We start from the raw sequence: 13,066 nt of genomic DNA, 5'->3' as shown, positions 1-13,066 counted from the left end.
GCACACTAACTGGCCCATGGGAATCCGGCTGGCACACACATTAACGTAGTACTGTTTGAAATGGAGGTACATTAATGTGCACTAGGGAATATTTAACACATACCAGCAGGGTCCACAAAGGCCAGTTACTGCATGACACACTAGTACACACTAGAATTCACACCCGTCTAGTATAGACTAATGCACTGTGCAGACTAGTCCTGAGTCATGGCCACACCTCTCTTCTACACATCCAATAGCAATAGCTCAAATGGCAAATCATTACATTTCAAATACCTAAAACATGGATAAACACAGGTCCAAATTCTCACACATCTGGTTAGTCCTTTTGAGATAAACTGAGTTCCATGAGTTTCCCTGGGTCGGTCCTTTAGACAAGCCCTTAAAAATGAACACTGAAGATCTCACTAGCATTTTTCTTCAGAGTGAGAGTTTACATGAATGTTCACAGACAAAATACACTAAAGAGAAATCTGAGTCATGGGCCAAAGCTCATTGCAAACTAGTAGCCCATGTTAGGAGATTTTTTGAGACACTCTCAGGACAGGAAGTTGCATGATAAACCTTTTCTCTTGTGCAGGTTTCATTGTAGTTTGCAAACCACTTTGGAACCTGTAGGGACAATGGAGCTATAAATGTAGATTATTATGGCTACATGCAAGCAACTTCTCTTCCATGCTTTATATGGTCTCAAAGGGTAAGAATTCACAGATAAGATCTAAACTTATAGATCAGAATGCTCTACTTTGTGCTCCTTTGTGACTCATAGTGGAATGCCCTGCTGCCATTTACATGCATTTCCATGTACTTGCACTGAATGTGTCTTTTGTCTATACGTTTAGAATCTATGTTGTTGTTTTCTAATAGGAGCTGTAAGGCTGAAGCCTTGATTAACCAGAGTTGTCAATATTATTCTCTTCTATGTAAAAACATGGTGAGTTTGCCACAGTGTTCTTGCCAAATTCCATCTTTCTAATTTTCTGAAAACTCCACTGCAGTTTTAACTGGAGAAGTTGTTCTTCACTTGTCTGCCACACTGCTGTGTGGTACTGTTGGATCAAAATGTCTGCTGAGTTCCACTGGGTAGACTGAGTGATTCTAAGAGTAACTGATCCCTATCTTTAAGGGAAACCTCCATTTTTCAAAGTTGCTACCTAAATTGCATATGTAAATCACATCTTTACTCTTTTTGTGTGCCCGAGTGTTCATTTGCTTTTGCAATTTACGGTAAGTGGCATCTTTTGAAAACTCAGTCTGTAAAGTGCTTTGTGATCCATTAGAATGAAAGGAGTTTTATAATTTAATTAATAATATTAATGTGATTTTCCATTCAAGAGCACACTTTTACTATTTTTAAGCAGGATGTTATTGTGCAAAAGGTCTATGATGAGCATCTGTAGCAGTGAACTGAAATTCAATGGTGACATTTTAGAGGCTGAAAGGTTTGCGGGGAGACCTTTAGAAAAGACATTTCTTCAGGCACTTGAACCAGCAATATTAATTGCAAAGAAAGCCAATAGCAAGCAATCTAGTATGTATTTTAACAAAACTCAATAAAATGTTGCCAAATTATAGTCATGTGCACTTGCAGCATGTACCCTCTTCAATCCCAAAGGAGCCCCAAATGCTTTACAATTAAACCAATATTATGCAAGCAATCAGAGACATGAATCTGTTAAGAGACTTGTCCAAGGCCATACAGTGTCTAAGCAGCTGAGCCAGGAGTCCTGGCTCCCATCTAGAACTCTCCAGTTCTAACTACCAGAACACACTGGAGACTCTTAGTAAAGGACACATGCCTTGATGATGAATTTTTCTTTCAGCTGGGTTGGCGATGGCAGCTGATCTGCACTGACTTCGATTGGCTTCATTAGGAGTTGATTCCCAAACAACTCCTTGAATACTTTGGCCATGTGGCGCTGCTGTTCCACACTGCAGTGCTCTTCAATCGACAGGATCACTGGGAACCTTGGTAGAAGGGAACAGAAAGGCAGAGGCAGCATTCAATTTCTGCGTCTGAAAAAGCCAGGGAAGGGGGAAAAAAAAATATCTAAAGCAAACTGAGGACTGAGTGGCCCTGGGGCAAGTCCACAGATGTACAATCACTGGGTCGCACCAGCACCACCAAACACGAGCAGTGTGAGGAAGTGTCACTGCATTCCTTGATACATTCACCATACTGATGGTTTGACACGTCTGAAGCACTGGGACCTCTATGTGCACTGTACATGGTTATCTGAATATCTAATCGTGGTGAGGATACCCATGCAGCTCAGTAAGCCAACCACAGCAAAGAGGCTTGGAACACCGTGAATATTAAGAAGTGCCTTTTCTTCATTATCGAGCTCCTAAAATCCCATCCATGAAGTGTTTAACAACCAAAACAATGATGTGCCGGATTGCGGTTACTGAGTATGGGCTCAGTCTCATGTAGACAGCAACAACCCCAGTGGGAGTTTTGGGAAGTATGTCATCTCCCAGGTCTCCTAGCCTGTCCCACCCCCAAGAGGGTGAAATATATTCTCTCCTCTATGGCCAGCCAGTTACCTTACATGGTGAGGAGTAAAGGATTCTGCAGCCCCATCTCCTTCCTATCCCTTCCTGCAAACAGGTAACACTTTTCCTATTAAAGGTGTTTTAATGAAGGGCCTGAAGAGGAGAGGAGCTGAGACACTGCTGCAGCCCATGTTATCACTGCAGGAAGCATGAGCCAGGATTCCCCATCTCCTCAGCTGCAACCTCATCTACGATGATAAGTTTGGGGCTGTGAGCTTCCCTCTCACTGATGCTCTGCCTTCCACTCCTAGTATTTTTAAAAATCACACTTAAAGTTTTACAGCCGCAAACTCATCTTTATAGACAAGGTCTCAAGAGGGAGATGGGGAAAAGACAGGCACTTTGGCCTTTTCAGTTAACCAAACATGAAAGTTTCCTTTTCTCCCGAGGAAAGCTCTAAAATCCTCTAAACCAGGTTTATAAATTAACGAAAACCCACTCAGATGTGACAAATGCATGATCCTTGATTGCCTGTACCACATCATCGAATTTGATTTTTGTTGTCCTTGTCCATCCGTGATAAATGATCGGCTTCCCGTCAGGACCATCCCAGCAATCCACTAGAGCAGACAATGGAAGAAATAAGAGGGCATCTAAATAACTCCAATATACAGAACACAACACACATTCAGCGCTCCACTGTGTTTCCTACAATGAGTCTCATACTTTTATGTTATATTAAAATGATTTTCTAAGTAGGTTTATATCCCTCACCCAGGAGATTATGTTTGCATTAAGTAATGGTGATAAAAAAAATACAATATGGAGGTTCTAAAAGCACACACAGCTAGGAACAGAAAAGTAGTTTAGGCAGCTGAATTCTGGGTTTACTAGTGTCCACCAGAGTTTAAAGTGACAAATATGCTGCTTCAAGAGAGATTCTGAAAGTTTGTCCTGTGAAGTCTTCTTGATCCCAATCCTGAAGTCCTTACTCAAGATAAACTCTTAATTATCAGAGTAAACAACTTCAGACTGGGGACTCCTGTAATTAGGACTGAGAAGCAATAGCAATAAGTGCAACAAAGCGTCAGTGGCCAGACTGAAGTGGTGAAATATGAGGTTTTGGCCAAACCCTTCTGTAAGATGCACAAGAGCAGAACTAAAGCAGCTCTTTTCTTGCAGTTAGTGGAAAACAGAGCATGGTGAAATTATCTTTTATAAAAAGTTAGTTGGGCAGATACAAATTTTTTTTGACACCAAAACATAAAAATCTAGAGGGATCGTGGCTGTGTCTAAATTAAGAAAATATGCATGAAAGTAATTAAAACAATTAGCTGCAAACCCCTATCACAGATGTACTGGAGAAGGGCACGCTGGGGTTTAACCAATTAATTTGGTCATTCTGGTAGCTTCATCTCTGATATACACACTCAAATAGGTTTTAAAAGAAATGCTTGAATTTTAATGCTTCAAAGGAATAAAAGAAGAGCAAGTGAGCAGGAAAATGATGGAATTCTGAAGAATGTTGGTTCTAATAGATAGCACATCATTTAAACAAAAAGAGAGGAATAATTGTGTGTTAAAAACAACAAGTTTTGGTTTTGCTGTGCTTAGCAACCACAGGAAGCTATGCAAAGGTGGAGAACAATAGCATTCCTGTCACAAACCACTCCACAAGCTTGTTACTCACGCTCAATACATCGGCATCCCATTCGAAGGCACCTGATATAAGCTTCTGTGGAAGATTCACTTCGAAGCTGGTCTCCTGTGAGGTATCTGAACAGTAAAGAGACATCATCAGAAGGAAGGCAACAATTCTAAAAAGGATCCCATATATTCTGTTGCTGAGTTTCTGAATGTTGAATCTTTTTCTATTGTGGAGGTTTAGAATACTTGAATTTTTGACTCTCTGTGAAGTGAGTGAACTCCTCTGAATCAGATGCTAAAGCACCTTGGCGTGGATCAGTTAGCAAGAATTTCCAAGAGTTCATTCACTGCCCCTTGCCAGCTTTTTGTAGAGTAGAACATATCTCTATAATATATCCAAACTCCACCAAATCGAGGCCAAGTCAAACATCATACCTGCCTAGTGAAAGGGAAAGGTCCCTATACACTCCACGAGTCTTTTTTTTTTTAATTGTACATGTTATTTAAATTCCTTGGGATATTTTCTCCACTTTTTCTTTTTTTTTTTTTTTAAAACAATGTTAGATGATAAAATTCCCCATTCCTGTGAGTGAACGCTCTATTTGTTATGTTGCTGTTGCATCCAGTACTGTTTAAGTATGAAAATTAACAGTCACATAGATTTGTATAAACTGCCTAGCAGTTTGCATGTCACAGTTCACAGAGGACAAGTACTGAGAGCCTTACAACAATTCAGAGAATTTCTCCGATTTTGACCAAACTTCTCTGCCTTGTGCCGATTGGCTGTTTGCTCCAACCATCCCCCTCTCTCCCTCGCAGTCTCTTCGCCTCAGTTTCACTCCACACCTGCTCCCCTTACCCTCTTCTCCCCTGACCTGTACTTCCTCACCCCAGTTTTCTTCTCTTTCCATCTAGCTGATCCCCAAGTAAACCCACCCCAAAAAATTAATATGGCACTAACATGACATTTGCTGCCATCAAACTGCTCACTCTACTTGTGTTATATCCCTTCCCTTATGCTGTGTGTGTGTCTTGTCTATTCAGATTGTAAGCTGTCTGGGACAGAGACCATCTAATACTCTCTACAGCACCTAACACAACAGGGCCCCATTCTTGGTCCTTAGGCACTATTGCAACAAACAATAAGGAAGATCCAAATGAAGGTTGCTACTTTTAATTCCACTCTCACATGCCTATGTATAGAAGCAAATATGGTCCCTCTCTGCTAGAATCCTTGTCTCCCATACAAAGGGCTAGTTCCTGACCAGTGGAAACATGTTGTTCCAAGATCCACTAGCCACATGCTTCCTCTTCCCTGAGCCACCCCCTTCTGCAGTGAAAACTGTCACAGAGCTGTGGTCTGGCCCAGAGTTCCCACCCCCACCAGCAGCCTGCTCTTCCCCATCTTGCTCAGCACAACCACCACAGTTCTGCTACATTTCAGGTCACATAAAGGAGGACAACAGTTTCCTCAAGATGATCCAACCATGTTAAAGTTATATTACATATTATCTTGGTTTTAGAAGCAACCTGGGAGCCAGGACACCTGGGTTCTATTTCAGGTCCTGTCACACGCTTCTTTTGTAACTGTAGATAACATATAAACTCAAAAATACTATCATAACCCTTCTCTAGATGTTTATAATCACAGATGCATGCCCAACAGATTAAAATGCTGTAATACAGGTGATGATCAGAGTATCGGTATCTCTCTGTAAATACAACCCACCACAGTAAAATGAAGTGGTAAATAATGTGTGCCAGGGAGACTCTCTGATAGAGGACTTGGACCCAAATTCAGCAGCCCAGGCTCAGGCAAACATCCCGCTACATGTGGCCAACAGGATTTCACTCTTTAGGCACTGTAATGCCCAGGCACAATGAGGCCAACTGAACAGGGCAGTAGGTGTCAGGAGGAGTGGAGACTCCTTCATTAGCATGAAATTTTTCACCCACAGTCATTCAATCCCCATCTTCTGGCATCAAGGAGTTACAGGAAGCTCACTATGGCAGTCTGAGCTCAGCTTCTGGACTACATTATTTTAACAAAGTTTCTTGTGCTCTTCTGTTGGGGGCAGGAGGGGAGATGGAGGGAAGGGGTTGTGTTTTCTGACACTATAACTCAGTGAATCTTATCAGATGCAATTTCTCAGGAAGCCTTCACAGATCCAGTTTGAGCACCCCTGGCATAAAACTTAAACTAATATTTGCTTCTCTTAACATATACCACGTCTGTCTGAGCAGAGACGATAAAGATTTTGGAAACTTACGTGTTGTGAGAGGAAGAAATCCAGTAGTGGGACAAAGGGTTATTCATATCCTGAGCATCTACTGCATCATATTTATCATCCCAAATACTGTTTTCTTTTGAGAAAAGGTAAGTGAGAAACTAAAACATAAAAAAAGAGAATGGATTTAAATGCATTCAATGAGAAAAGAGAAAAGAATATAACACTAACAATGGAGCTTAGAGAAACTGCCCTCTTGCTAATAGAGGGGGATTTGCCCAGCAAACTAAATTTCAAGGAACTAGAAGAGAAAGTTAAATGTACATAGAATAAGAGAAAATATTTTATCTCACCTCATCTACGAAGAGGAAGGGCTCAGTAGTTTCTCTCATAGTGTCATCTATAAACTTTGTCATTCGTTCTCGGACTTTACTGAGATCCTGTGCCCAAGACTCCTTTAAATTAAGAAAAGTTTATCATTTAAGTTGTTTTATTTTATTACCAAAAAAGGTAATAAGATTTTGTGAATGAAATTATGTATTAAATAATACGAAAGAGACACAGACACCTATAGCAGTGATTTACTAAAGAGCGTTCTTAACTGCCTACAGTTAACAGAACTGCATCTTTTGATGAACCCATCCAGTAAGAAAGACTATCAGTGGTTCAGGCTACTGTTGCATTTAAAATCAGTGTTTAAGATCACATACCTATACTTGTAAGCAGGTGAAACCAGAATATTTGGAGGTTTTACAAACCTCTCTAGCTGTTTGAGTTCACTGAATTTTTCTACTGTAATTTAGGCTCATGTTTTTTCCCCAAATGATATTCAGGAATGTCTTTTTGTTAAATGTTTTTCCAGGCCTAGCACAATAAGCCCTGGTCAGCGACTTGGCTTGTAGGTGTTACAGAAATACAAATAATAAATGATAGTTTAAAAATAAAAGATAATGTCTTTCCTAGCTGAAGAAAAGCCTATGTGATGTTTTAGGGATCTAAGATGCCCTCTGTCTAAATGCTAGGCTGCCACAGGTGAGGACTCACTCACACTCACTCTTTCTCTCTCATAGAGAGAGAGAGAGAGAGAGAGAGAGAGAGACGAAATCCTGGCCCTACTGAAGACAGAAAAGATCTTCATTCTGGTCTCTCCTAACTCTTGAGTGCTTGACTTTGCAACCTTTATGCTCTTTCAACATCATTTTGTAGGGGAAAAGATATTAGGTATTCCCATACAGGGAATGCATGGGAACAATGAACTTCAGTGTTTGATTTGAGTATTCAAACAAATTTGCAAACCTGGAGTTCAGTTGTGACTGTGGAACATCATAAAGCTTAAATGTACAGAAGACCTCCAGACTTTTCAAAGACGTACAATATGCACACTGTAAACAGCAGGCAGCTTCAAAAATGAACTGCTTTGTTCCTTTAGTGAATCTTTTGCCTGACAATTTTTTTAATTCACTAATTATTTTATCAATCCAACTAAACCACGCTGTCTGTGAATCAGGATCAGAGCTGTTACAGATGAAGACAAGCCCCTTCCCAGATCACTGAATGCAACTGCCTGCAAGTACACAGCAACTTCTTTGAAGAGAGCACCCATCAGGAGTGAAATTCTGACCCTTTTTAAGTCAATGGCAAAACTCTCTTTGATTCCAGTGGGGATGGCACACCATCCCAAACATTTACATTGTGTCAGCCACAATGGGGCCAGAGCCAGGATTTCAGTCCAAATGTTTACATGGTGCCACCCACAATGGGGCCAGGGTATCATCCTTGACATTTACATGATGTCTGTCAATAACCACCTCAGTTTATTTAGCAGCTTAGCAAAAGCCAGAAAAATCGATTTGCACACTTTTTTGTTCTTTGTGCAGTTGAAAAACATTAGCTCAATGAAAGATCACATCTTAATCATTAAGACCAATGCTCAGATTTAGCCCACAAGGTTCAATGCCAATTATCATCAGTCATCCTGTATGTCAGACTGTGACTCTTTGAAAAATACATAACGCTCTGAGCCTTGGTGAGAAAGAATTCCGAGTTTCATAACCTTCTCACCTGCTGCTCGTGTAGCAAAAATCTCTGGAAGTCATGCAAATGAACTGCGGAAGCATCTGGACGGTCAGTATTTCTAGACCAGAGGAAAGGGAAAAGTTTTAGAAGAAATGTTTCATTAAAAAAAAAAAAAGGAGGGGGTAGATCAAATATCATTTAAGTCAGAGCCATAGTAGAGAACTCAATATATTATATCATGAATTTACAACCCTATCCAAAGTCCACTGAAGTTGAAGGGGGTCTTTTGATTATCTTTAATGGGCTTTGGATCAGGCCCCACAAGCAACCGTCTAGCATCTGGATCAGAAGACTTTGAATCAGAGCTTCTAGGTTCCCTTCCCAGCTTTTGTAATGACTCACTCTGTGACCCTGGGCAAGTTACTTAACTTCTCTCTGTTTACCCTTTTGTAAAGTGGGAACACCACTGACTTACCTCATTAGGATGTTGTGCAGCTTAATTATGGCACTATAAAAATATCATTATTGTAAATTGCATAGCCATAATCCCACAAGCCATTTCTTCTGGATACTTATTGGATGAGCTGACATGGAGAACCAAAACCTGATGCCAGCAGTCCCAATGAATTCTATAAATTCTACTCAGTAGGCTAAAGAATTGGGCCCTATATTAAAGGCAACCATTTCTAACAGAACTTCTCAAATGTTTTAAACAAAATTGTAGATGTAATATTCAAAGTTATGATAAACTAGTTTCAGAAAAGCATAATAGCAGCAATGCTTGTCCCTGAGGTGCTGCAGCATCTCATTTCTTCAACATGCTGTACAAACAGTTAATTTTCAACTCCCCTAAATAAATATTATACCCATTTTACAGACAGGGAAACTGAGATGCAATGACATTACATCATTTGAGATTAGAATTCTGCCCTGCTTCTGTCAAGTCCGTGCACTTCACACCTCTTCAGTTAAAAATTTAACTTCTCCATCAGAAGACACAGAGACAACTTCTGTCCTATGCTAAGCATGAGCAGCTCCAACTGAAATCCATCTGTGGGCAAGGTGTTGGCTATCATCACCACCTTCCTTATGCCACTTTTACTCTGTCCTTACTCAGAAAATCTTCCACTGAAGTCGGGATTTTAGGAAGAGTGCCTTAAAATGTGAGATGTTAAAATTTATATAAAACGGTATTGAAAAATTTTCATTCATCTTAACAAGTACCAGAGCAACAAGATATGCCACCTCTGGTTACTAAATGAAAATATCATAATAGAGAACAGTGACATCACTTAAAAATATGAATGGACTTTGAGACTCCATGAAAACTTTGGGTATGCAAAGTCCTGCAGTGTTATAACCAACACATACATGCACAAAATTATAGTAACAGGAAATCTCACCCAAGAATGAACACCGAAGAATCCTTTTTGAATTCATCAAGAATCTTAAGTGGAGGGGAGAAAAAGAGAGACACACAATAATCAGAAATATCTAACTCTTAGCACGAACAGAAATGTTTACTTGCATTTTATACAAGCTATGTCAGCACGATAAATTTTGCGTTAAAATGAAAGGTGAGAAACAACAGGCTGTCATGTGTCGTGATTACACTTCAGGCCTTCTCCATGTAAAAGCACACAATTCACAGCCAAACTTGGTTTTGCTAATGCATATAATAAACACAAGCAGTCAAGTTTCCTGCTAGATAGTCTGGAAAAACTGGAATCATATTTAGTCACCTGGCTACAAAATCTAAACTAAATAGCCTCCAGGTTGGACCAGCAGAGTACAGAGCTTGGGAAACTTAGCTGTAAACAGTAGTTAAGCAAGATGAGGAGCCTCCTTGAAATGATGCACCAAGGGTGTGGACAATCAGATAACCAGTACATCAGATAACCTCACTATACTGTGCTACGCTCTCCTCTTTAAGTAACTTTTTTCTGTTTAAGCTGTTTAAGTGAAGCATTATGAAAAAAGAGACACATCAATAAGGTTAGCAAAACAAAGTCATCTTACTTCAAGCATATGGTTCTTTTTAATAGCATTGTACAGATCTACATTACAATGTTTATGCTTAATCTGCAAAGCTGAAAAAGAGAATTACTAATAAACCATGCCCATGTACAACTGAGGAAAGAAGCCTTCAGTTTTAACAATGTCCTACATATTTGCAGGCACAGTTAACAGGGTGCAGAAACTAGCATTCAGATATTTATGCCAACATTTTCAAACTTGGGTGCTTAAAAGTGAGGCACCTAAATAACAGCCCTGATTTTCAGAGATGCTAAACACTTACAGCTTCCATTGACTTAATAAATCTGGATGGAATGAACATTTGGAAGTAGTGATAAAATAGTTAGCCAAATAAATCACTAGCATAATTGCATGGCATTGACACATCCCGGTGACTGTCACAAGCATGTCATGCAGTACACCAAATATATTCACGTATCATCTCCAGACACAAGAGAATGGCAGTGGTCATTATTTGGTGATCATGACACGTCACCATCATAATTAAAAGAGTATCCTTTGGCATATGGGATAAATTAAACTGGGAAGTCGTGCAAAAATTTCACTTAACATTTATTTCACTTCACATTTATTAATTGAACCTGATTAAGGATATCCTACAAACCAGACAGAAAGACTCACATGACAAACAAAATCCCATTACATGTGTGCACAATTTCACCTTTTAAACACCCAAGAAGCAACACAAACTTCTTATCTATTTATTTTATGAATCCAGTTATTGGCATTGGTTGTCACAGACACATCAAATACAATACGGTAAGTGAGGGCTTTTCTATGGTGGTGATGGTGGGGGAAGGGAGGAGAAATCAGAATTGACCTTTTATTCAAACCAAACAGGATAATAGTATCTATCTATAAATGAGCTTACCGATTTCTGCTGTTCAAACATAATTTTCTTGTAGAACACGTGAAATTGTTCGAAGCTAAGTTCTTCCTTGGGAGCTCCTATTTCCTGTGAGGAGGAAGTATTAAACAGCATATTTGGAATATTCTAGGTTATATCTGTACAGCAACAAACGTGACATACCCTTTCCAGGTGCCATAGTCTTCCAAGGCATATATGGCTGCCATACTTTTACTTTAATTGTTTTGACATGATGGCTAATTGATTTCTTAAGAAAAACATTAATATGCTAATTGAACAAACAGAATCTATATTTGTAATACACTGTTCCTGCCCCTCATCTCTGTCCACTACTAAGGCTCAGAGTACCCGCAGGCAGTTAGCCAGTTGCTCACTTAAGAACGCTGCTGGCAGATTCTGAAGAATGATTCATTCGGTGCTCATTATCCAGAGTACCAATAACTATAATTTGGGACTTGGAGAATAGAGAGGTATAAAGCGGAAAAATAAGGGGATCTTAAATGTTCCTGCAGGGATGCAAAGGGGCCTCAAAAGTTATTAACAGTAGTTCACGTTGAAAAGAAACTAAAAGTATCACTTCATTCATAATGCAAATTCTACCCTTAAAACAGGTAGTGACCAGACTTTCCTATATATTTGCACAGTGCCAACAAGAGGGCCATGAGCCTGATTTTGACTTTGGACAATACTGCAATATTAATACCAGTAATAAAGATCATTAAAAAACTCTTCTGCATTACATTCAAACCTAAACTCTGAAATTAACCAATATAAATCAGATTAATTCACATGATAAGAAGCAAAAGCCATAGGCAAGATGCTGTATGTAAGAGTCAATATATATTTTCACCAAATATTGGACATCAGGTGCTTTGGATAATTACCGCAAATTTATCCTTCAAGTATTTCACGCTGCCTACTTTGAAATTTATTAAAGGAAGTATGGTCTTCAGTTCTCTAAGGCTGATACTGAAAAACAAGAGGGCAAAAACAGCATTCTATTAGTATCCATGCAACCTACAACTATCCAGTGGTATATCATTTTCATCAACACGAAAGTTGAATTATTGATACAACGGGACTCTAGCCAGGGAGCAGGGTTGGGGGCAGCTCTGCACGGCTCCCAGAAGCCGCAGCATGTCCCCACTCCAGCTTCTACGCGTAGGGGCAGCCAGGGGGCTCCGCACACTGCCCCTGCAGCTCCCATTGGCCGGAAACTGCAGCCAATGGGAGCTGCAGGGGCGGCGCTTGCGGACAGGGCAGCGCACAGCAGAGCCACCTGGCCGTGCCTCTGCGTATGAGCCAGAGGGGGGGGAACATGCCGCTGCTTCCAGGAGCCACTTGAGATAAGTGCTGCCCTGAGTCTGTACCCCTGAGCCACCCCCCTGCGCCCCAACCCCCTGCCCTCTCCTTGATCCTCCTCCTGCCCTCTGAATCCGTCGGTCCAAGCCCAGAGCACCCTCCTGCACCCCAAACCCTCATTCCCAGCCCCACCCCAGAGCCTGCACCCCCCAGTCGGAGCCCTCACCCCCCCATGCCCCAATCCCCTGCCGCAACCCTAATCCCCCACCCACACTCCAAACCCCTCAGTCCCAGCCCAGAGCACCCTCTTACACCCTAAACCCCTCATCCCCAGCCCCACCCCAGAGCCTGCATCCCCAGTCGGAGCCCTCCCCACCACCCCGGACCCCACCCCCTGCCAGGAGTCCCCTCCTGCACCCTGTACTCCTCATTTCTGACCCCGCCCCTGCGCTGCACCCCCAGCCAGAGCCCT

General features: G+C 40.9%; 1 protein-coding gene across 8 annotated transcripts in view; it reads right to left on the bottom strand.

The window, feature by feature from the left end:
* The window catches only part of PLCG2 (phospholipase C gamma 2), a 92,254-nt gene that overhangs the window by 36,899 nt on the left and 42,289 nt on the right, over positions 1 to 13,066 (bottom strand). For all 8 annotated transcript variants that reach the window (XR_005288374.2, XM_043495266.1, XM_038367814.2 and 5 more), the window contains 9 exons: positions 12,177 to 12,261; positions 11,296 to 11,379; positions 9,791 to 9,834; positions 8,433 to 8,505; positions 6,725 to 6,826; positions 6,414 to 6,532; positions 4,187 to 4,272; positions 2,996 to 3,116; positions 1,800 to 1,968 (listed from right to left, as the gene is read on the bottom strand). Coding sequence is in view for 7 of the 8 variants with exons in the window: in XM_043495266.1 (XP_043351201.1) it covers positions 1,800 to 1,968; positions 2,996 to 3,116; positions 4,187 to 4,272; positions 6,414 to 6,532; positions 6,725 to 6,826; positions 8,433 to 8,505; positions 9,791 to 9,834; positions 11,296 to 11,379; positions 12,177 to 12,261 (883 nt within the window). In the remaining variant the exon portion in view is untranslated. The remainder of the gene's footprint in view (positions 1 to 1,799; positions 1,969 to 2,995; positions 3,117 to 4,186; positions 4,273 to 6,413; positions 6,533 to 6,724; positions 6,827 to 8,432; positions 8,506 to 9,790; positions 9,835 to 11,295; positions 11,380 to 12,176; positions 12,262 to 13,066) is intronic.

Source organism: Dermochelys coriacea, chromosome 12 (genome assembly GCF_009764565.3).
Source record: "Dermochelys coriacea isolate rDerCor1 chromosome 12, rDerCor1.pri.v4, whole genome shotgun sequence".
Taxonomy (NCBI): Eukaryota; Metazoa; Chordata; order Testudines; family Dermochelyidae; genus Dermochelys; species Dermochelys coriacea.
The sequence above is the reverse complement of the archived record's forward strand: the minus strand, read 5'-3'. Positions and strand labels throughout refer to the sequence as shown.